The 25,536-nt window shown below is 37.1% G+C and overlaps 1 protein-coding gene across 5 annotated transcripts in view; it reads right to left on the bottom strand.

The window, feature by feature from the left end:
- Positions 1-25,536, bottom strand: part of LOC129767995 (eye-specific diacylglycerol kinase) — a 475,932-nt gene that overhangs the window by 192,682 nt on the left and 257,714 nt on the right. For all 5 annotated transcript variants that reach the window (XM_055769348.1, XM_055769339.1, XM_055769362.1 and 2 more), the window contains one exon: positions 12,313-14,029. In XM_055769348.1, the coding sequence (XP_055625323.1) occupies positions 12,313-13,658 (1,346 nt within the window). In that variant the 5' untranslated portion in view covers positions 13,659-14,029. The remainder of the gene's footprint in view (positions 1-12,312; positions 14,030-25,536) is intronic.

Raw genomic sequence — 25,536 nt, 5'->3', positions numbered from 1 at the left:
TTTCGGAAAACTCTGAAGGAAGTTCGGAAAATTCGGTAAATTGAATACCAATATGTTCGAAAATTACATCATGATAAGCGTTGTTGTTAGTCCATTCGATGTTTGCGCTAACGAAATTGATCTTTGTTCGAAGGTGGAAATGGATTTTCAGGCGAAATAACGCATTCCTATCTATGTGGATAAAAAGGGAAAGCCAAATGCGATTAGCAAAATCCGAAGAAGGAAAGGTCCCTTTTGAGCCGTCTTCAATGTTATGACGAAAAAAAGTTTAGAAATTTGTTCTAAAGAATTCATATCAAAACAATAATTTTGGGCGGGACGAAGTTAAATCAATAATGGATTTTTAGGGTAGAATAAATACACTTTTAAAATAAGAATTTTGAATGAGAATCTCCGTTTAGGTAACGAATATGTATTCTACACTCGACTAAATAAATAGAGGAACAGAGTGCGAAGTTGAAAATTTTTGGTGATTTTTGAAATGCTGTAACTTCGCGAACAACCATCGCATGAAGATGGAATATTTTACGAATACATTTTCCCTGAGTGTGTGTAGATGTGGTTATTTTATCACGAAATAATAAATTCATGATAATAATTGTGCTGCGGTGGTAAATAGGTAAGTACCATTTTTTTATCAATTCTTTTCACGTAGTCATGGCATTTATGCTTCATATTGTTTATGTTAAAATTACTTGCTTAATTTTCGAAATATTCCATAACCCATGCAGATTTTTGAACGATCTCAGGGCTTTAAAGATCAATACGGAAAGGAAAGAAGACGGCATGTCAATTGTGCCTACACTAATTTTTAAAAATTACACCGCGAAGTCTTCTAAATCATTTTCAAATTTCCTCATTACAATTTTTCATTTCACTTCGTATTTTTGTGGCTTTTTCATGTTGTTTTGATTTAATTTTATTTGACAACAGGAGATTCGACGAAACTCATAATCTGATTTGTCGGAATCTTTCCTTCTCATTCGGGTAAACATTCCATTCGGGTAAATGTCGCATTTGGGTATTTGTTACATTCGGGAATTTGTTGCATTCGGGTAAATGTCCATTCGGGTATTTGTCGCATTCGGGTAAATGCCCATTCGGGTATATGTTACATTCGGATATTCCTTACATTCGCTGAATGTCATTCGGGTAAATGTGTTTCGGGTGAATGGGGCATAACCGTTTGTATGAACAATATTCAGATGTGAACAATATTCAAATATTTAAAACGCCGTTTGTTTTCCAAACAGAACGAATTTATTTACGTTGTTAAATGACAGATGACGTTACGTCTGCTTCGTCGGACTTTCATCCACACATGCACAAGGAACCTCAATTCGTCTAAACCAAGGCGCATCGCCGGCGAGATGGAAGCCTTTTTGAATGAACCCAATGACTTATTGAAATTCTTCACTCGCTCACATTTGCTGGGATTATAAAATGACAAACACGCTAGTGTCACCAACCCTGAGAAACCCCCAGCTGAAGAGGATTTGTGTCGATTCAATGCGCAAGCGTTGCTGGAATCATGGTAGGTGACTGCACAGTGACGCGAGATATTATAATTCGAAGAAAACACAATAATCTGGAGTTTATCGTTGATACACACCGTTCATTCTTCAATCCTAACGTTCGCCTTCTCAACGTAATATTACATGCGTTATTTTTTATAACGATTTAGTTGAGATTTCTATGCCAAGTAATACGCCTTGAATTTGTTCTGAGTGACAAGCTCTAGAATATAACTATAGTGCAAGTCAGAAGGGTGTCTTTGACGGGAAATCCCCCAGCCGTTCTGAAGAGACAAGACGAATATTACATAAACATTAAACAACGAGACCCCGTCACAGGTACTTCATTTATTAGAATGATCAAACAATGCTATTCTACGGTGTCGTGAGCTGTGCCAACAATTTATGGTCGATATGTACAAGAAGGTAGAGAGCGAATGACTGCGATACCTACGTGATGAAGAACGTAAATTGTGTCTGATGATGGTTTTAGATTATGGATGAAGTTTTGGTGGAAACGCAAGAAAATTTATAGAAAAAAAAGATAAGTAAGGGTCAAGACGATTTCTTTCAAGTATTTAAACGACACCGAGTAATAATTTTCAATCAAATTTGAACCAATTAAAATTGCTTTCGAGTCTGCCAATCTGATAGAGAGTAAATTGCTCCACTAATACGGATGAGTTATTTTAACGTTTGTTTTGAGACAAGGCAAGGTTATCACATTCACATAGAACGGTTGAATTTGAGTCGAAAAGATTTAAGATTTGAGAGAGTCGAGACCGATTATCTATGCAAATTGTTCACAGTCATGATTATTGAGTTAAAAACAAAGGTGTTTTCCATCAGTGAGTGATGATGGTGGTTACGTCAACCATGTATATTTAGGCAAAGTAAAACATCCAATGGGCATATTAATGTTGAGTTCTGCAAATCGATGAAGAGCAATTAACACATTTGCAAGTCCGTGATTTAATGATGCAATATGGCAGTATTGACAAGGCATATATATCTGCTCCATTGAAGTTAATAATTTTAATAGATCGTTGTTTCATTAATTTTATAGATCGGTAAAACGTTCATACACACTTACAAGACATTAGTTATGTTTTATTTAACATCCCAAATATTCACTAGAAATCATTTATTTTATTTATTTATAATGATACTACATCCCATTGAGAGATTAGATCTTCTTCACAATTTTTCGCCAATAGTCCCGATCCATGGCTGCAGTTCTCCAACTCCCGGCTGCACCGATTCTTGCCAAGTCCTGCTCCACCTGGTCCAACCACCTCGCTCGCTGGGCTCCTCTCCTTCTTGTTCCTACCGGATTCGATGCGAACACCATCTTTGCAAGGCTGCTGTCCGGCAATCTTGCAACATGCCCTGCCCATCGCACTCGTCCAGCCTTGGCGACTTTCTGAATGCTGGGTTCGCCGTAGAGTTGCGCCAGTTCGTGGTTCATTCTCCTTCTCCATACTCCGCTTTCCTGTACACCACCGTATATTGTTCTGAGCACTCGGCGTTCGAAAACTCCAAGCGCTTGTGGGTCCTCTTCAAGCATCGTCCATGCTTCGTGCCCATAGAGAACAACCGGTCGAATTAGGGATTTGTACATGGTACACTTCGTACGGGGTCGGAGTTTGTTGGACCTCAAGGATTTGCGGAGCCCATAGTAGGCACGACTTCCATTGACAATGCGTCTTCGAATTTCACGGCTGTTGTTGTTGTCAGTTGTTATCAACGAGTCAAGGTAGACAAATTCCTCTACCACCTCGAGCTCGTCGCCGTCGATCACAACACTACTACCAAGAAGAACTCTGTTGCGATCAGTCCCTCCAGCTAGCATGTATTTAGACTTAGACGCATTGATCCCAAGCCCAATCAGCCCTGCTTCGTGTTTCAGTCGGGTATACAAGTCGGCTACCGTCGCATGTGTTCTTCCGATTATGTCCACGTCGTCGGCGAAGCAGATAAACTGACTAGACTTGTTGAAAATCGTGCCCCGCATGTTGAAGCCCGCTCTCCGCATAACACCTTCCAGCGCCACGTTGAAGAGCAGACAGGAGATTCCATCGCCTTGTCGAAGTCCCCTGTGAGTCTCAAATGATTCCGACAGCTCACCTGAGATCCGCACACTGCACCGCACACCGTTCATCGTTGCCTGAATCAGTCTTGTCAGCTTTCGGGGAAAGCCGTATTCGTCCATGATCCTCCATAGCTGTCGTCGGTCGATTGTATCATATGCGGCCTTGAAGTCGACGAAGATGTGGTGTGTAGGGACCTGATACTCGCGGCACTTCTGGAGGATCTGCCGCAGTGTAAAAATCTGGTCCGTCGTCGAGCAACCGGGCATGAATCCGGCCTGATAACTTCCCACAAATCTACTTACTATTGGCGATAGGCGGCGGAAGAGGATCTGAGACAAAATTTTGTAGGCACCATTCAGGATTGTGATGGCACGATAGTTCCCACAATCCAACTTGTCGCCTTTTTTATAGATGGGGCAGATTACCCCGTCCTTCCACTCCTCCGGTAGCTGTTCTGTGTCCCAGATACTGACTATCAACCGGTGCATACACTCTACAAGTTTTCTCGGACCTCCCTTGAAGAGCTCCGCTACGAGGCCATCCTTACCAGCTGCTTTGTGGTTCTTGAGCTGATTAATGGCCTCCTTAACTTCACCCATCGTCGGGGGTGGTACGTCGTCGTTGTTCATTGCACCGGTGTAGTCCTCCTCAACGCCGTCTAGGTCTCCTGTCTGCGCGCTGTTCAGGTGTTCATCGTAGTGCTGCCTCCACCTTTCGATCACCTCGCGTTCGTTCGTCAAGATGCCTCCTTCCTTGTTTCTGCACATTTCGGCCCGCGGCACAAAGCCTTTGTGCGAGGCGTTTAGTTTCTTGAAGAACTTCCGCGATTCTCGAGAACGATAAAGCAGCTCCATCTCCTCACACTCTTTCTCTTCCAGGCGGCGCTTTTTTTTCCCGAAAGAGATGTGTTTGCTGCCTTCGTTTCAGTCTGTATCGTTCCACGTTTTGTCGAGTCGCTCGTTGCAGCATGGCTGCGCGTGCTGCATCCTTCTCGTTCAGGAGCGCTCGGCACTCGTCGTCAAACCATTCGTTCCGTTGTCCTCGTTGTTCATACCCGATGACGGTCTCTGCTGTGCTGCTAATTGCTGATTTTAAGGTGTTCCAGCATTCATCGAGGGGAACAGCATCCAGTTCGTCTACCCCCGGTAACGCAGCTTCAAGACGCTGCGAATATGTTGCAGCAACGTTCGGCTCCTGTAGTCGTCGTAGGTGGTACCGTGGTGAGCGCTGGTGTTTTATGTTATTGAAGACTGACAGTTTAGAACGCAGTTTGACCATCACCAGGTAGTGGTCTGAATCGATGTTAGCGCCACGATAGGTTCTGACGTCGATGATATCCGAGAAGTGCCGACCGTCGATCAAAACGTGGTCAATTTGTGTTTCTGTTTGCTGTGGTGATCTCCAGGTGTAACGGTATTGGAGGCTGTGCTGGAAGAAGGTGCTACGTATGGCCATGTTCTTGGAGGCAGCGAAGTCGATAAGTCTTAGGCCGTTTTCGTTGGTTCGCTGATGGGCGCTGAACCTACCAATTACCGGTTTGAATTTCTCCTCCTGGCCGACCTGAGCGTTCAAATCACCGATGACAATTTTGATGTCGTGTTTTGGGCAGCGATCGTATTCACGCTCTAGCTGCGCGTAGAATTCTTCTTTATCGTCATCGGTGCTAGCTAGATGGGGGCTGTGGACGTTGATAATGCTGATATTGAAGAAGTGGCCTCTCATCCTCAATCTGCACATTCTTTCATTGATCGGCCACCAACCAATCACCCGTTTTTGCATCTCCCCCATCACGATGAAAGCTGTACCCAGCTCGTGTGTGTTGCCGCAGCTCTGATAGATGGTATATCCACCATGGAACGATCGCACCATCGAACCTTTCCAGCACACCTCCTGCAGCGCTACGATGTTGAAATTGCGGGCTCTCAATATTTCCGAAAGAATTCGGGTACTCGCAAGAAAATTGAGAGACTTGCAGTTCCATGTTCCGAGTTTCCAATTTCTAGTCCGTGTTCTTTGCGTAGGTCTAGTCCGATTGTCCTGTCTCGAATTTCTTTGTGAATTTTCCTGTGCGTTTTATTTTTACGGATGGCTTGCAGGGCCTACACCAACCCCCTGTCTCGCCGGAGGACCGTCGTGCACAGCTCTTTTTAGAGTCCCCGCTGGCACGAAGACAGTGATCAGCCGCCCCTAACATGCCGATCAGACGCTGTTTTGAGCCGCACCTCCATGGTGAACAGACGCTCGGATAGGCCCCCTTCCCTGTCAGCATACGACCAAGATCCCACCGGGGTTGGTTACCCGATCTTCACTATGGTTACCCGTACCCCAGCCGGTACCACGGGGAGGTAGGGATAGGAGTTACTGGACAGGAAGCTAAGGACCACGAATGGGGTATATTTTATGCCTGCAGGTACGCGAAGTACCGATGGTACGCTTAGTCCAGTCATTTACCAACTAGAAATCATTTATATGGCAGAATAACGTTTGCCGGGTCAGCTAGTTTGCATAAAAATTTCGCAATATTCAAGATTATTTTTCCAATTGTAAAGAATAGTGTAATTCTATCACATAGAATACATATTCGAAGCAGGAAAGTTAATTTTGACTCACATATTTCATTTTCAATGAGTTAACATTGTTCCATGCAGAGTTTGTTGCACGATGCTTAGCGTGTTTTTCATGTTTACGACCGATAAAGAAATGTTACAAAAACGTTGGTGAACCATACAGCAAACGCAGAACCGATAGTAATTCGAATATTTGAAAAAGAAATTCAATTATAACGGCAAAAAATCTCAGCAAATCAATAATATTATTCTAATAAATTATTCTTCTCAGTGTGGTGATCAATCGATTAATCGATTATGTTGAGCCGATTAATCGTATCGAATAATAAACAGCTGAAAAATACCCGATTAATTGACGAACGAATAAAATCAAAAATCGGACATCGCTAGCTCCGACTTCTCTAATCGAAAGCCCGCACCGCAGCAGCGGCCGATAGGGGCGCTCCGCTCTGTGGCGTAAAAGCTTTGCCATAAAATTAGATAGAGTTGCGGCGGTTGGTATACTTGCAGGCGCACCGTAAAATGTCACTCAAAACTTACGCTACGATTTAGGTCCCATCCAATGTAACAGACACTTACCTGAAAAAGGAAAATAAAAGGAAAATGCGTTAGAATTTTAACCATCATTAGGATAATTGGAAGCAGGAAATAAACGCTTTTAAACATGGATCATGATTGCTCACAGGAAACGAAGAGAAAAACGAAGGCTGAAATAAAAAAAAATTAAAATTAAAACAAAAAGAACGAGAGAAAAAATAGCATTAAACGAACGTTTCTCAGTTTTGTGTGTTTATACAAACGAAAACGGAACATCGAGAAGCTGGCATGCAAACGGAAGGTGGAATTAATGGTCGGCGATCCTGCTGCAATGGAAAAAAAATTATTGCTAGATAAATTAGGATTTTAAACATGCTATGATGGCGGAAATTTCCATTTATTGCATTTTTTGGTTGGTGCTTGTTTTAAATTCGATATGTTTCTCGTGGTTTGAATTTTTATTGGTTTATTATTGGTTTTCCTTTTTTTGTTCCGCGGTCGGGTAATTATATTCTGTTAGTTCCAATTTCCATTCGTTTCGACTCTTAATGGCCATTCGAAAAAAGATTGGTAGGATCAAAGAGTTCTGTGTATATTGCTCTTGTATATATCAGACTAGGGATGTATGGTGGTTGTGACATAGGACTGTCTTCCGTTAAGGAAGCCAAGGTGAAAACATTATCCACACTCCAGGCGAAGATGTGTTGATAGTCGATTATTTATCTCGAGCCCATCTTGTTAACGATACAGACTTTAGAAAGAAATGCTAAATAAGTGTTCTCAAGTCCTTGATAACCCCAGAACAACGAATTGAACTAGCTGGAGCTAAAAATATCTTGAAGAAATGCCACGAAGCAGGTTAATATGAATGTTTCCAATACCGACTTTTGGAGGACAATTCGAAAGTGGTCCCAAACACAAAACTTACTACTCACTCATGTCGACATGATTCAATATAGTTTGGGTTTGAAGCTTGAACAACACTAAATATTGCTGGGTCAGAAAAAACGGCACAATGTGTGAGAATCAAATATTGAGTAGTATTCAATGATCAATCTTCTGAATTTACATTTTTTTAAATTTTAAATATTCAATTTTTAAAATAGTATATTTATTTAAGATTCCGACTAAAAATCAATAAAATTGAAATTCAATTTTATTGATTTTTAGTTAAAAAATTTTTATGATCTCAATTTTTCAAGCTTTAATTTTTGTTAAATTTTAAATTTTTTGAATTTTGAATTTCCTGAATTCCTAATTTTTGAATGTTTTATGTTTTTGCAGATTTCAATTTTTGGTATTATTGTTGCTCAGAATTTCCAATTATTGAAACATTCAATTGTTTAATTTTTGTATTACTTTTGACGTTTTCAATTTTTGGAATCATCAATTTTGGAAAAATACCGACGAAGTTGTGGTACAAAACCCATAAATTGTTGGTCCACAAGCAATTTCTGCTTCTACAGATGTTATTTTTTTATTGTGAATTTTGAGATTTTTTCAAAATTTTATACTTTAAGATTACTTACGTTTTGAACTTCCTGTCTTTTTTCGAATGTTTGATTTTTTTTTGAATTTTTAATTACTTGAGTTCCATATTTATGTTATAATTATGTTTTAATTTTTTTTTATTTTTAAATTTTTAAATTTTTTGTTTTGAAAGATAATGTCGTTTTTAAACTTTTTGGTTTTATGATAATATTCAATTTATTTGAACGTAAAATTGTGGGTTTCGAAATTTAAATTTTATTTCTCAATGTCTTTAATTTTTTTGGCTGTAGATTCCTCAATTTTCGATTCATTTGGTTTTTTTTAAATCATTTTTTTTTCAATTATTTATTCATTGATTTTTTTTTAAATTAAATATTTTGATTTTTCAATTTTAATTTCATTGAATTTTCTTTTTCTAGTCTAAATATTTTGGAATCTCTCTTTTTTTTTAATTTAAGTTTGTAGAATCTTCAATTTTGAGTTTTTTCGGTATTTGATTTTTTTAATTAAACAATTCTTCGAACTTTGAACTCCTCCAATTTTTTTTTTATTTTCCATTCTTTTAAATTTATTTTTTTAGAATTCTAATGTCTTTTTCAAAATATATCTCTATGATTGGATTGTTATTTTTTTAATTTGGAATTTTTCAACTTTGAATTCTCAGTTTACCAACTCTCAATTTTTCAAATTGCATTTTAAATTTTTGAATTATTTTTTTAAAATAAACATTAAGTTTCTATTTTTAAAATTTATTTTTTTTTCAATATTCAATTTCTTATACATAAATTCTGTTGAATTTTTTTAGTTTTTTTTTTGAGTTTCAGTTTTTCTAAACTCCATGCTGTACTCATTTATTCACGTCTCATCTTTTGACGAGTTCTATAAATAATGTTTCAGAAGCAAAAAAATGAGGGGTTTTCAATTTCCAATTTTTTTAAATTTTCAATTTTATGAATTTCAATTTGTTAGAATATTCAATTTTCTAAAATCAAAATATTTTATGTTTTCAATTTTTTAAGTTTTGAATTGTGAATTTTTAAATTTTTTGAAACTTTGTATTTGAGGATTTCTTACACTTTCTGAACTTCTCGTCTTTTTCCGATTTTTTGGATTTTTTTCGAATTTTCAATTCCTTGAAGTCCATATTTTAGATTTTCAATTTTTTGAAATTGAATGTTGGCGATATTTTAGATTTATTATTTTTATGATAATGTTCAATAAAAATTGAAATTTTAATATCTTTTTTCTTAATTTATTGATTTTTTTAAATTTCGAAAATTTGGTTTTCTAATTATTATGATTTTAAATTTTATTGAATTCATCTTTTTTTAGTCTAAATATTTTGGAATCTATCATTTTTTAAACTTAAGTTTTTAGAATCGTCAATTTTGATTTTGTATTTGGAACTTTCATTTTTTTTGACTTGAACAATTTCTAAATTTTATTGACTTTCCTACTTCAATTTAATTTGTTTTTTTTCATTTTTTTTAAATTTCATAATTTTTGAATTATTATTATTATCCTTTGTTTTAAAGAGGCTTTAAACTTTGCAGTTCATTCGCCTCTGTTTTTTGAACTATAATTTTTTAACATTCAGTTCTTTTGAGACTTAATTTTTTTTATTGAATTTCAAATTAAAATTTTTATTTTTCCCTATTTTTCATTTTCTGAGTTTTAGTTTTTCTAAACTACGTGCTGTACTCATTAATCCACATCACGCCTTTTGACGAGTTTTATGAACAACGTGTCAGGAGCAAAAAATGAGTTTTCAAATTTCAATTTCATGTATTTTCAATTTAATCAATTTTAATTTTTTAGAATATTCAATTTTCAAAAATCAAAATATTTTAAGTTTTCAATTTTTTGAATTTTGAAGTTTTTTGAAACTTTATACTATAGGATTACTTACGTTTTGAACTTCCTGTCTTTTTTCGAGTTTTTTTTAAGTTTCAATTTTTTGAAATTCCAATCTTTTTCAATTTTTGATTCATTACTTTTTTTCAAATTTAAATATTTTGATTTTTCAATTATTATGAATTTTAATTTTATTGAATTTAATTATTCTAGTCTGAATATTTTGGAATCTCTCTTTTTTTTTTGAGTATAAGTTTGTGTCTCTTCAGTTTTTATTTTTTTCGGTATTTGAATTTTTTTTTAATTGAACATTTTTTGAATTTTTAACTCCTTCAATTTAATTCAAACTTCAATTCAATTTTTTTTTTGAATTCTAATTTGTTTTTCAAATTATATTCCTATTACTGGATTTTTATTTTTTTGAATTTGAAATTTTTTAACTTTGAATTGTCAGTTTACCAACCCTCAATTTTTCAAATTGCATTTAGTTTTCAATTTCTGAATATTTTTTTTTCAACATGAAAATTAAGTTCAGTTTTTGAGTTTTTTTAAATATTAAATTTCTTATACATAAATTCTGTTGAATTTTCAATATTTGTTTCATTTTTTAATTAGCAGAACCTAAAAGTATCCTAATTTTTATTTTTCCTTTATTTTAATTTCTTGGGTTTTAGTTTTTCTTAACTCCGTGCTGTACTCATTAATCCACGTCTCGTCTTTTGACGAATTCCATAAATAATGTGTCAGAATCCAAAAAAAATACAATTTTTTAAGTTTTAAATTGTGATTTTTTCAATTTTTTGTAACTTTGTATTTAAGGATTTCTTACACTTTCTGAACTTCCCGTCTTTTTCCGATTTTTTCCATATTTTAGAATTTTCATTTTTTTTTCAATTTGAATGCTGTTGATTTTTTTAGAATTATTATTTTTATGATAATGTTTAACAAAAATTGAAATTTTAATTAATTGATTTTTTTAAATTTGAATATTTAGATTTTCCAATTATTATGATTCTAAATTTGATTGAATTCAATTTTTTTAGTCTGAATATTTTGGAATCTCTCATTTTTTCAGTTTAAGTTTGTAGAATCTTCAATTTTGATTTTGTTTTTGGAATTTTTTAATTTTTTTTGACTTGAACAGTTTCTAAATATTATTGACCTTCAATTTAATTTGTTTTTATTGCCTTTTTTTTAAATTTAATATTTTTTGAATTATAATTTTCTAACATTCAGTTCTTTTGAGATTTAATTTTTTTATTGAATTTTCAATTCTTCAAAATATATTTCTATTACTGGATTTTTGAATTTGGAATTTTTTGAACTTTTTATTATCAATTATCCAACTCTCAATTTTTCGAATTGCATTTATTTTTAATTTTCTGATTTATTTTTTTGAATTTGCACTTGATTTCCATTCAATGTTCAGTTTTTGGAATTTATTTTTTTTTAATATTCAATTTTTTATACACAAATTCTCTTAAATTTTCAATTTGTTCCATTTTTTAGTTAGCAGAATTTAAAATTATTCTAGTTTTTATTTTTTGAGTTTTAGTTTCTCTAAACTCCGTGCTGTACTCACTATTCCACATCTCGTCTTTTGACGAGTTGTATGAACAATATGTCAGAAGCAAAAAATGGGTAGTTTTCAAATTTTAATGTCATGTATCTTCAATTTAATGAATTTTATTTTTCGAGAATATTTAAAGTTTTCAATTTTTTGAATTTTGAAACGAGAATTTTCATGTTTTTTGAAACTTTATACTTTAGGATTACTTACGTTTTGAACTTCCAGTCTTTTTTCAAATCTTAGTTTTTTTATCGAATTTCTAATTCCTTGAATTCCATATTTTCGAATTTTGAATTTTTCTACGTTCAATTTTTTTTTGAATTTTGAATTTTTTAAATTTAATGTTGTTGATTTTTTTTAATTTATTGGTTTTATGATAATGTTTAATTCAAATTGTGGGTTTCTCAATTGCGATTTTATTTTTTAATGTCTTTCGTTTTTTGGCCTTCAATTCCTCGATTTTCAATCTATTGATTTTTTTTTCAATGTTTCTTTTTCTTGTAATTCAAATGGGGATGTAGTCAGTCCTAGGTCGAAAAATATTTCAATATCTTGAATTGTTCCATTGAGTTCCATTTCGTTTTTTGTTTTCAAAGCGTCCGGAGAAGCCCCATGATAAACAGTTGAAACATCGAACATGCACATGCACCAGCAGCTGCACTGCGCTGCCCATTCTTCAAGCTTACCCTTTGTTGCCGAGACTGACCGCCCCGGCAGCCGTTCCGGCTAGCGCGAGTGCCTTGTAGCGTGCCTGCTCCTCGGTCGGCAGCACGATGTCCACCGACCGGGACCGTATCGCTCCACTGCTGGGCACCGCTAGCAGCGTCAGCTCGCCATCCGGAGGCTTCAGCTCCTCGGTCTTGGCACCGGTCACCTTCGTGAAGCACGAGTCCACCGAGGCGGCCCGGTCCCGCTTCAGATCCGGCACCTGGAGGTAGATGTCGCGCACAAAGTCCGCCGGCACCAGCTTCGATGCGACCACCGTTGGCGGTGGTGAGTTTTGTTCGTTGTCATCGACGAGCAGTTCGGTGGTGGAGCCATCGCTGTTGTCATCGACGGCGAGCGGTACGATGATGTTGATATCCTGGGGGTGGCATTCGGTGGAGGAGACGTTCTCCAGTGAATTACCGGTAGGTTCAACAAATATTGCTTCCTGACGGGAGATGGAGCGCCGGCGGGTACGCGTCGGTGGACCACCCGGACAGCCCGAGTCGTCTACCAGGGGCGTACAGGGAGGCACCTCGATCGTTGGGGACGGAGGGAACACGTGTCCGGATGGGGTGATCGGTGGCGAACCGAAGGTGAGTGATTGAAGAGGCGGGTAGTTGGTGTCGAACATGGGAGGAGGTGGCAGAACGGGACCGATGCAATCCACCTCCGGTGGTGCTATCACATCCCCGTAGTCTTCCGGGTCATCTGCGTTGGTTGGGGAGAGGGTGAAGGTGATCCCACAGGGGGACACAATGGGCGGTGGCAGCAAAGTGTTGCATCCTATGGCGAAGCTGAACCCCTCGTAATCGTCGTCGTCGTCACCGTTTTCGTCCTCGTTGTCTTCCTCGCCGCTACTGCTGGATGAGGACGAAGACGTGTAGCTAAGCGCTTGGTACTCGCTGTTGTCGTAATACTGGCGCTGGTCGACCCCGACAAGCCTGCGGTATTCTTCCAGATAGAGACAGTGGATACACGGTGGCGGGGTTTTCGAGCTAGACTTGCGCCGCTGAAAGCGCTTTGGCACGTCAAGAAAGGCGGCGGCTACGGCCGCCTGGGAGTCTTCCCCAGCGCCGGTTAGGTCGAAGCTACGCGACCGCTGCCCACTGGCTTGGGGAACCTGCAGCAGCGAACCCGCCGACGGGGGCTCGTCCGTCGAGCTCTGGTGTACCTTGAGAAACTGGTGCGAGCGCTGGGCTTCGAGCTGGATTTCGTCAAACGATGCTGAGCGTACCTGCTTGGGCACTTCGAGACTGCTCTGGGTTTTCATCTCCGCTCCTGTCGGGGTCCGTGACCTTGTGAAGGTGTTCCGCAGGCGGTGCATAGTGTCGAGAGGAATCGGTGCGGATCACTATCGCTTCCCCCTCGCCGTTCGGCGCGCCGCAACACGCGCGGCGCCGGGGGCTCTGGACGTGGTGACGGAGACGGATGCGACGAATGCGACGATGAAGATGATGGTCGTGTAGGTGGTGGTCTGATGTGGCTACACCGGCGGTCGCTTGGACAAGTCCTGCTGCTGTGATACGCTCGCTGCTCTAAGTGAACACCAACGTGGCCGCCAACCGTGATTACCCATGACTCAAGCCTGGCGGGGCTTGTTCTTCGGAGACTGCTGATTCGGTTTCTGTAGATGACTTGGTTCAATCCGTTTGTGGCTGTTGATCGGCTTCGTCGTAATGAAGGCTGTCCTTGGTACTGGAAGGAAAACGAGAAAGAATGAGGCGTTAGATTAGTGGTTTCGAGGGGCCTTAGAAGTTATAAGTTACGGACTCAGCATAAGTTATCAACAGCAGCCTTGTTTCCACCCATGGCGTTATCAAATCCAAACGGCAAATTGCCGTCAACAGATAATGTGCAGACTTAGCGATCCAGCTTCAATGCCGGAGACTGTACATACAAACATAAATATCGCTAGCAACTTAACGATTTGACCATTAAATGATTTAATAACAATATCAACGATGTGAAGATCTCCCATTTGAACGATTGACCGTCTTAACGATCTAGCGATTTAACGATTCAACGATTCAATAATTCACGGATTTGACGATCGAAACGTTTAACGATTTATGGATTTGGAGATTTAACTATTTGACGTTTCAACGGTTTGACAAATAATGATTTAACGATTCAACGATTGAACGAACGGTTTACGACTAGGGAAAAGTATTTTTGATTTTAAATTTTTTGTTTTTTTTTTTGAGATATTGTGTTTTTGATTTATAGTTTTTCGATGTTTGGTGTTTAGATTGAGATTTCTGATTTCAAGATTCTTGCGACTTGCAAGAAAACCTAAATGATTCACGATAAAAGAATTACACTCCGAGACTTTAGATCTTGACGTAGGACTTAGTCTGGCCATTCAGTATAGGGGTTTTTTTTAAGGTTTCGAATTGCAAAAAAGTTTTTAGCTATTGTACGTTAATATCTCTTCAATTGAAGAACGGATTTTGAATTTTCCACTGTGTGGTTTCAACTTTTACTGCCGCTCCGGAATATTAACTGTGCCGATTGCACGCTTCGCTCAGTGGAAGTATTTTGAGCAACGGAATATGCGTTTGTTGAAGAGAACAAGGGACTGTGCTATGAAATATGACTGCTCTTTCTCTCTGCTGATTCAAGAGTCGATTCCGCACATGTCGCGTCGCATCGAGTGAGGGATATACATTGTTCCGCTCCGTGGTTGCAATACTAGCTAGCAACCAGATGACAGCGAGGGTATCCAAATAATAGCCTTGATCAAGGCTGGGACTTGATCAAGGCTATTATTTGAGACTAAATTGGCATTTCTCAAGGCGAAGATGCGAATGAACTACAAAAGTTAAAAACTTCTTTGATTCAACAGTCTCTCTTCCATTTTAGTTTCACTCTAGACAGCGATCAGTCAACACCATGTGTTAAAGCTGACAGTTTATCATTTATTGATTTTGGTTTTTTGTCGAGGAAATTGTATGAATTTGGGAGTGTTTTCGGGCTCATTGGTGACTTTTTTCAGGTCGATCATTCCATGTTCGTGAATTCAAATTATTTCAGTTGCTCTTTGTTGTAACATTTTTCCTTTATGTTTGTCTTTATCAGTTCGATAATGTATTAGCCTTCAGTATGCTAAGTTGTGAATAGTTTCAGCTGCTTTTTGTTATAACATTTTTACTCTATGCTTGTCTTTATCAGTTCGATAATGTATCAGCATTCAGTATGCTAATTTGTAAATTGTTTCAACTGCTCTTTGTTAAAACATTTTCACTTTATGTTTGTCTTTATTAGTTCGATAATGTATTAGCATTCAGTATGCTAATTTGTAAATTGTATCAACTGCTCTTTATTATAACATTTTTACTTTATGTTTGTCTTCATTAGTTCGATAATGTATTAGCATTCTGTATGCTTATTTGTAAATAGTTTCAGCTGCTTTTTGTTATCACATTTTTACTCTATGCTTGTCTTTATCAGTTCGATAATGTATCAGCATTCAGTATGTTAATTTGCAAATTGTTTCAGCTGCTCTTTATTGTAACATTTTTACTTCATGTTTGTCTTTATTAGTTCGATGATGTATACTTTTTTTTACTTGACATATTTTTTTAATTGGAAAGTTTATTTGTATTACTAGATTATCACCAAATTATTATTATATTTCATTGGGGAATGACGCGGATGGACTTTAGATTGATGTATCTCATTTTGGAACCGATATTCGGATATTTAGATTCCTCGAAATCGTTTACGAATTTTAGGTTCAAATGAAATTCCATTTTCCAGCAATATTTTTTCAAATAAAACTAGCTTATTGGCCTTCGATTTGATATGTCGATCATCTGAATCGGTCCAGTAGTTTAAAAGTTAGGAATTTTAAAAAAGGCATTTCGAAAAAAGTGGAATTTTATTTCTAGATCCCTCCCCCTCTCGAAGAAAGTGGGGGGGGGGGTGAGAGTTTGCTCTCCCACACGAATAAAAAACAAATTTCTGCATAACTCGAGAACTAAACAAGAAAATGAAGCCAAATTTGGCATGTGGAGGTTTCAGAGAGTGAGAAGTGTTTCTATGTTAGTTCGACGCTCCTCCCCCTCTATGAAAGGGGGCTGCCATACAAACGAAATAATTTTTTTTGAATAACCCGAGAATTAATCAAACAAATGGAGTCAAATTTGGCATGTGGAGGTTTTAAGGGGCAATACATGTTTCAATGGTGATTTGACACTCCTCCCTACTCTTTAAAAGGGGCTGTCATACAACTGAAATATGAATTTCTGCATAACTCGAGAACTTTTCAAGCAAATGGAGCCAAATTTGACATGTAGAGATTTCAGAGAGCGAGAAATGTTTCTATGGTAATTCGACACTCCTCCCCTCGCCATAAAAGGGGGCAGCCATATAAATGAAACACAAATTTTTGAATAACTCGAGAACTAATCAATCAAATCGAGTCAAATTTGGCATGTGGAGGTTTTAGGGGACAAGAAATGTTTCTGTGGTGATTTGACACTCCTCCTCTCTCTAAAAAGGGGCTATCATACAAATGAAATACAAATTTCTGCATAACTCGAGAACTAATCAAGAAAATTGAACCAAAATTGACATGTGGAAGTTTCAGGGGACAATAAATGTTTCCATGGTGGCTCGATACTCCTCCCCCTCTATAAAAGGGGGCTACCATACAAATGAAACACAAATTTCTGCATAATTCAAGTACTAATCAAACTAATCAAACAAATTAGGTATGTGGGCGTTTTATGAGATCAGAAAAGTTTCTATGGTAGTTCGACCCTCCTCCCCCTCTCTAAGAGGGGGTGCCATACAAATGAAACACAAATTTTCGCATAACTCGAGAACTTTTCAAGCAAATGGAGCAAAATTTGGTTTGACATACCTCCTTGATCTAAAAGGAGGTTCCCATACAAAAAAAATCTATATGATTCGAGAATTAATAGAGGAGACGGAACCAAAATTGGGATGTGAGGATTTTAGAGTACAACGAATGATTCTATGATGATTTGACACCGGGTCAGTTAACCCAACATATGAAAAAAGTTATTCTTCGAGCATTTCGAGAATATCCACCAACAAGACAACAATTTACGACCGATAATAAAAACGACTGGCTATTTAGGATGAAATATAGCGCACAGTTAATTGTGTGGCTCATTACCGTTGATGCTGGCAATCGCAATGATTCGCGCGAATCTTCCACAACTTCACCTGCGGTGTGTTTCTGTTGGTTGTCTCTGTGTGTGTGTGGGTGGATGGGTAGCAATAACGCAAAAAGAACCTCGGTTAAAAAAGCACAATAAAAGATACACATTGTCGGAATGAACTCCATGAAAACTCGACTCTGGTGCGTCGTTAAAGTTTATTTTTTCTCCGGTTTCGTCCTTTCTTCCGTATGACGATGATAACGACGCCGAGAATGAGGACAATGATGATGGTGCCTTTTTTTTTTGCTGATGTCCTCACGTTAAACGCTTTCGGTATCATCATCAGATTGGGGGGGGGGGTGTATTGGAGAGAAAATGTCACCTCATCCATCCGTGGCAGCAGCTGATGAGTCCCGAAAGGGCAACAACGAACGCGCGGTGAATCCGGACGCCGGAGTTCACACACACATCGTTCACAGGCACAACAAAAGGTCCCCCCTCACTAAAGTGCGTTTTTCCGGGAAGAAGATAATTTGACTTTAATGAGAATTAATGATCGGAGAGGAGCGCTTTTTTTTTTGGGGGGGGGACGTGTTGTTTTTGTTTCGATTCGTCCATCGATTTGTCACGGCGTTTTCTCGGTTCGGTTCGCTTCGTACTCACGCCTTATTTGAAGAGTAATTAAATTTCGACACTAATTTGGGGAAATGCGAAAGAATTTTTGCATTTTACGGAAATTCTGCCGAAACAATTTGTCGATTCGTTGCAGATTCGTCCCCTCGTGTCTCCGTTTAAGGTGGTAATAAAACTCGCCGCCGACATTGTGTCTGTTCTGTTTCTGTGGAATCCCCATTAGGTATTCATAATATTTCTGATTCGTGTTCGGTTGCGATGTTACGCCTCCCTGCCGGGAGGAGGCTTCCCGTTCCGAGGAACCAACCGAACCAAACAGCAAGAGAGAGTGGTAAAATATGGTTTTATGTATTTTATGCTAATATAATGTTACACCTTCCTGCCCGTCACATACCATCCACCCACCCACCGGTTGAATGACATGCCCACGGAACGCGCTCTCGTCTTCTGAAGACTCGAGTCGAGGAAATTTAAATGACTCATGAATAATGTATCGGTCGATATATACCCGTCTACATTACTTAATCGAAAGGCAGAAATGTTACCACCCCACCACCTGCATCCCCTTCGAGGAAGACACCCCATAATTAGGACAGGTCAAAATACAACACGACCGCTGCCCGTTGGAGAGCAGAACATGGACATGAACAGCCCTGCAGGCGGTTCGGTTTCGGTTTTGAGCTGCTGAACAAGCTCAAAATGTCAGTGCCTGGGCAAGTTGGAGCCCCCGAAGGGAGGCACGAGCTCAACGCTATAATTAACCGAGAGGATAGCTGCTGCCCAATGATGATGAGCAGCCTGCCTACGCACAGTGTGTTTTTTTTTCTCGAATCTCAATTAGTCACTAGGGTGGCAGTATCATCGAGAACACAGAATGAATCATTTCCTGAGGCTTACAACACGAGCCGTAAGGTCACAACTGATTACAACCAAAGTCTATTGGATACCCATATGGTTCCTTGGCGTTTCTGATGTTTCTAAGAGATGTCGAATTCACCGTTTAATTTGTATGAAAATATAGCCATTCATTGAAAAAAAAGTGTAGTGTCCAAGACACGACCGAATTGTCGTGTAAACTAAACAATATAAAAATTTCAGAATGGCTGTTTAGTACAAATATTTGATGGCACAGAAAAATGAAATGGGGGCGCGAACGATTCGCAAAACAACAAGAAGTTAATTTGATCAAATTGTCAAATTAACTCTCTGAATCACATGTACTGTTGATTGCACGCTACCTAGAGCAACACTGGAGCACTGCACTTATTGAATATCCAAGTAGTTGTTAAGTATTTCCTAGGAAAATTACATCTCCAGCTCCCTTTTACACAATTTCCAGGAAAAAATCCTCAAATTATACAATGCAATTCATTTTGCAGAACGGCAACAGAAAATCCGAATCGAATTGGTTGTGACTACGGCAGTAAAGTTTCCAATCGAAGAACACAGCTTCCATCGCTGAAAACCACCTTCTCCAAATCCGGCACTAAGCTACTCTTGGTCGTCACTTTCAACCCGGAAACAATGCTCGAATTGAATAATCGATCAAAGAAAAACACCAATAAGTACGAACACAGATGATATCAGGCTGGATTATAAGATGAAAATGTCCGCAGAACGAATGCTGCATTTGCATTCCGAGTGAACGATTTACGCGCGATTCGCGTGATGATGTATAAATATATTACATTTCCTATCCTTCTTGACTTAGGGCTCAGTCTTCCAGTAAGAGTGCCAAATCAGAAAACATGAAATAGTTTTAACGTTAATAACCGTTTTGCTGCGAACGGGTTTTTGATGATGTGCATACCAATCGGAGCGAAAACTTTCCGAGGAGATTTGTCGTAAGAAAAAGTCGCTCTATGTGTATGGTTAAATCTGAATATATGGCAGAGTTAATGAACTTTTCTTGAGCCCAAACCGTTTGCCTTTAACTCAATCTGGGTTCAATCCCATAACTTTCCATTGATTTATCTACTAATAGGTCTTTTTCGAGACTAGAGACTACTGAGCTTCGTAGTTTAAAGCCTCTATAATAGGAAAAATCAATCATTGACAATACAAGTGGTGTACTGGGGCTATTGAATGAATTGCAAAGTTAAAAACCTCTTCAATACAAAAATTAAAGTAAACGATCGAGCAATGCCTTTATTTTTTACCTTATAAAAACATTCGAGTAAACTTCCTAATGTTCGGATATTGAACTAAATTTTGTAGCAGCCCGTGATTTGTGGCAGTTCAAACTGTAATTTTATTTTCAGTTATAATTCAATTTTTATATAATTTGATATTTATAACTTACAAGAAGTAGTTCTCTTCACCTTCTTGCGCACTACGGTATCTTTTTCTCTATATCCGCGATTGCTCGATATTCTTCGAATGCCTCGAACTATGCCTGCTCTACTTGATTAATCTTATTTTTCAATGTATGACTAATCTACTCACAATGGTATTAACAACTTCTCTTTATTCTATTTTCAGGTTGGAACGTTGTAACGAACTTTTCGTCGCCGGTGGACCTTTTTTTTATCCCTTTTGTTTATTTTAGGCTCATTAGCATTTTAGCTGTAACAGAGCCGAATTTTAATCGTGTACATGTCACATATTTATTATATCTATAATTAGCACATTACACAGTTGCCATTTTTCGGCGTTAGAGTATTCCCTTCTATACCATTGCAAATGGTACAAATTTACACAGTAGCCATTTAGGCGTAAGAGTTTTCTATCTGTTCTTCCATTATCCATTATCCACTTAAGACTGGACAGCGGAGACAGTCGTTGTTCCATTGTTGAGTTATTTACAGCAGCCCGATGTTTCTTGCAGAGCAGAGCAGTTGTATGGATGAATCGATCTTATTTCGACCGTGGATCGATCTCTATCGCTGATGATTGTTGCGTGGACGTAGTTATTCTGTAACAACACAAAGATGGTCAATGGGGGCCCTGAGTTTTGAACTCACGATCGATCGCTTACTAAGCGAACGCGCAACCAATGTGGCTACGGAGACCCCCTACCGGTGGACCTTGAAACATTACAAAAACATTATTTATTTAATGAATTTGAAACACAAATGTAAAATTCTATTACTTTTTCTCAATGATACTTTAGAATTATTTGAATAAACTATCCTTTAACAATATTTTCTGATCACTTTAATTTTTCATCAATTTGAACTGTTTCGGCTTGTTTTTGTTTTTCTTCGATTGCACTGACATGGTGCAACGATGCAGTAACCGAAGGTACGGTCATTTGTACAATATCGTTGTATTGGATTCGTGCCCTGCGTTGTTAACATCCTAAGAAAAATACTAAACTGCATTACGTTCGTGATTTTATGATTTAGTTTTTTCGCGAGTTTTGAGGCGATCAGACCATAGAAAACATTAGTTATTTATATCATTTTTGAAAGGTGAGACTTTTCCACATAATTTATCAAAAATTCCGTAAGATATGTTTCTACGTTTTTGAGATATATCGTATATATATTGTTATGCTTCATGACCGCACCGAGACTGCGCTATGGAATATACTTGCTCTCTCTGATCTCTGCTGAGTCAATTCCGCACATGTCACGTTGCATCGAGCGAGAGGAATAAATTGTTTCGCAGTGTGGTTTTCTATTTTCAGGTCCAACTACGATTTGGCAACCATCCAGCTAGCGGTGAATCGAGGGCGTCCCAAATGGCCTTTCTCAAGGATGAGAGTAAACGTTAAGTTTCCAAATTGGACTTTTTCAAGGTTAGATGCGCGAGAACTGCAATAGTTGAAAACCTTCATAATTCTACTCTGTCTCTCTATCTATCTATCTATCTTCAATTTTTAGTTTCACTCCAGACAGCGATCAGCCTCACTTGCCTCACGAAAGAAAAAGTTGACGATAATTTTTTTTACTCTATTATACTGACTTCCAATTCTTTTGGCTGGTTCGTCACTTTACTTCCATTTTTTGGAAGATTGTCGGGAGTGAAAATTGAACTTGTGATCCGTGAGAGGTACGGATGTTACAACTGCGCCGGATCGTCAGAAAATCGAACAAGGCACTTAAACTCCTCAATAATTCGAATTTTGTGCAAGTGTAACATTTTTTTAAAGAATATCTTATAATAGGAAATAGGAAATAGGCCGGATCGTCAGAAAATCGAACAAGGCACTTAAACTCCTCAATAATTCGAATTTTGTGCAAGTGTAACATTTTTTTAAAGAATATCTTATAATAGGAAATAGGAAATAGGAAATAGGAAATAGGGAATAGGAAATAGGAAATAGGAAATAGGAAATAGGAAATAGGAAACAGGAAATAGGAAATAGGAAATAGGAAATAGGAAATAGGAAATAGGAAATAGGAAATAGGAAATAGGAAATAGGAAATAGGAAATAGGAAATAGGAAATAGGAAATAGGAAATAGGAAATAGGAAATAGGAAATAGGAAACAGGGAATAGGAAATAGGAAATAGGAAATAGGAAATAGGAAATAGGAAATAGGAAATAGGAAATAGGAAACAGGAAATAGGAAATAGGGAATAGGAAATAGGAAATAGGGAATAGGAAATAGGAAATAGGAAATAGGACATAGGAAATAGGAAATAGGAAATAGGAAATAGGAAATAGGAAATAGGAAATAGGAAATAGGAAATAGGAAATAGGAAATAGGAAATAGGAAATAGGAAATAGGAAATAGGAAATAGGAAATAGGAAATAGGAAATAGGAAATAGGAAATAGGAAATAGGAAATAGGAAATAGGAAATAGGAAATAGGAAATAGGAAATAGGAAATAGGAAATAGGCAATAGGAAATAGGAAATAGGAAATAGGAAATAGGAAATAGGAAAGGGGGAAAATAGGAAATAGGTTTAGTAGTTCAGTTTCGTTCATTAGGGCACTTATGTAAAGCCTGTTGAAGTTTTGTGAATAAATTTAGAGGAAATAGGAAATGCGAAATACGAAATACGAAATACGAAATACGAAATACGAAATGCGACATACGAAATGTGAAATACGAAATACGAAATTAAAATAGGAAAAAAATTATCATTTCATCATTTTATTTTAGAAAAATTAAATTAAAACCGAAAAGCAATCTGGAAACATATGAAGCATAGAATGTTGAGAAAAGCGAAAGAATAAAGAGTATTGTAAACAAAAATAAAAATTTAAAAAGATATATGATTTTTCATAAATTTTGTTTGATTGAAGATAGATTTGAGAATCATTAAAAAACGTAAGACCCAACGTAAACCTAACGTAATCGTAAAAACGTGAGTTAAAAAACATATGTTAACGATTTGAAATTTTATCTGATCTGTGTATGTTTCGGATGTTTCTCAACGGATCTTGTTTTTACGGCCAGCATTAGCCTCGAAGTCAATTCATGTTTCTGAATATGAAGAACACAGATGTCAGTTATCAATTTTATCTCATACTAGGAAAAATATACATGCGACTGAGAAACTCGACTTTTAGAGCATACCTTCCGAAAACCCCCAGTTTCTACGTTTTTGAGATATATCGTTTGTTATGCTTCATGACCGCACCGAGACTGCGCTATGGAATATACTTGCTCTCTCTGATCTCTGCTGAGTCAATTCCGCACATGTCACGTTGCATCGAGCGAGAGGAATAAATTGTTTCGCAATGTGGTTTTCTATTTTCAGGTCCAACTACGATTTGGCAACCATCCAGCTAGCGGTGAATCGAGGGCGTCCCAAATGGCCTTTCTCAAGGATGAGAGTAAACGTTAAGTTTTCCAAATTGGACTTTTTCAAGGTTAGATGCGCGAGAACTGCAATAGTTGAAAACCTTCATAATTCTACTCTGTCTCTCTATCTATCTATCTATCTTCAATTTTTAGTTTCACTCCAGACAGCGATCAGCCTCACTTGCCTCACGAAAGAAAAAGTTGACGATAATTTTTTTTACTCTATTATACTGACTTCCAACTCTTTTGGCTGGTTCGTCACTTTACTTCCATTTTTTGGAAGATTGTCGGGAGTGAAAATTGAACTTGTGATCCGTGAGAGGTACGGATGTTACAACTGCGCCGGATCGTCAGAAAATCGAACAAGGCACTTAAACTCCTCAATAATTCGAATTTTGTGCAAGTGTAACATTTTTTTAAAGAATATCTTATAATAGGAAATAGGAAATAGGAAATAGGAAATAGGGAATAGGAAATAGGAAATAGGAAATAGGAAATAGGAAATAGGAAATAGGAAATAGGAAATAGGAAATAGGAAATAGGAAATAGGAAATAGGAAATAGGAAATAGGAAATAGGAAATAGGAAATAGGAAATAGGAAATAGGAAATAGGAAATAGGAAATAGGAAATAGGAAATAGGAAATAGGAAATAGGGAATAGGAAATAGGAAATAGGAAATAGGAAATAGGAAATAGGAAATAGGGAATAGGAAATAGGAAATAGGAAATAGGGAATAGGAAATAGGAAATAGGAAATAGGAAATAGGGAATAGGAAATAGGAAATAGGAAATAGGAAATAGGAAATAGGAAATAGGAAATAGGAAATAGGAAATAGGAAATAGGAAATAGGAAATAGGAAATAGGAAATAGGAAATAGGAAATAGGAAATAGGAAATAGGAAATAGGAAATAGGAAATAGGAAATAGGAAATAGGAAATAGGAAATAGGAAATAGGAAATAGGAAATAGGAAATAGGAAATAGGAAATAGGAAATAGGAAATAGGAAATAGGAAATAGGAAATAGGAAATAGGAAATAGGAAATAGGAAATAGGAAATAGGAAATAAGAAATAGAAAATAGGAAATAGGAAATAGGAAATAGGAAATAGGAAATAGGAAATAGGAAATAGGAAATAGGAAATAGGAAATAGGAAATAGGAAATAGGAAATAGGAAATAGGAAATAGGAAATAGGAAATAGGAAATAGGAAATAGGAAATAGGAAATAGGAAATAGGAAATAGGAAATAGGAAAGGGGGAAAATAGGAAATAGGTTTAGTAGTTCAGTTTCGTTCATTAGGGCACTTATGTAAAGCCTGTTGAAGTTTTGTGAATAAATTTAGAGGAAATAGGAAATGCGAAATACGAAATACGAAATACGAAATACGAAATACGAAATGCGACATACGAAATGTGAAATACGAAATACGAAATTAAAATAGGAAAAAAATTATCATTTCATCATTTTATTTTAGAAAAATTAAATTAAAACCGAAAAGCAATCTGGAAACATATGAAGCATAGAATGTTGAGAAAAGCGAAAGAATAAAGAGTATTGTAAACAAAAATAAAAATTTAAAAAGATATATGATTTTTCATAAATTTTGTTTGATTGAAGATAGATTTGAGAATCATTAAAAAACGTAAGACCCAACGTAAACCTAACGTAATCGTAAAAACGTGAGTTAAAAAACATATGTTAACGATTTGAAATTTTATCTGATCTGTGTATGTTTCG

Source organism: Toxorhynchites rutilus, chromosome 1 (assembly GCF_029784135.1).
Source record: "Toxorhynchites rutilus septentrionalis strain SRP chromosome 1, ASM2978413v1, whole genome shotgun sequence".
Classification (NCBI taxonomy): Eukaryota; Metazoa; Arthropoda; class Insecta; order Diptera; family Culicidae; genus Toxorhynchites; species Toxorhynchites rutilus.
This window is presented reverse-complemented; position numbering and strand designations above follow the sequence as displayed.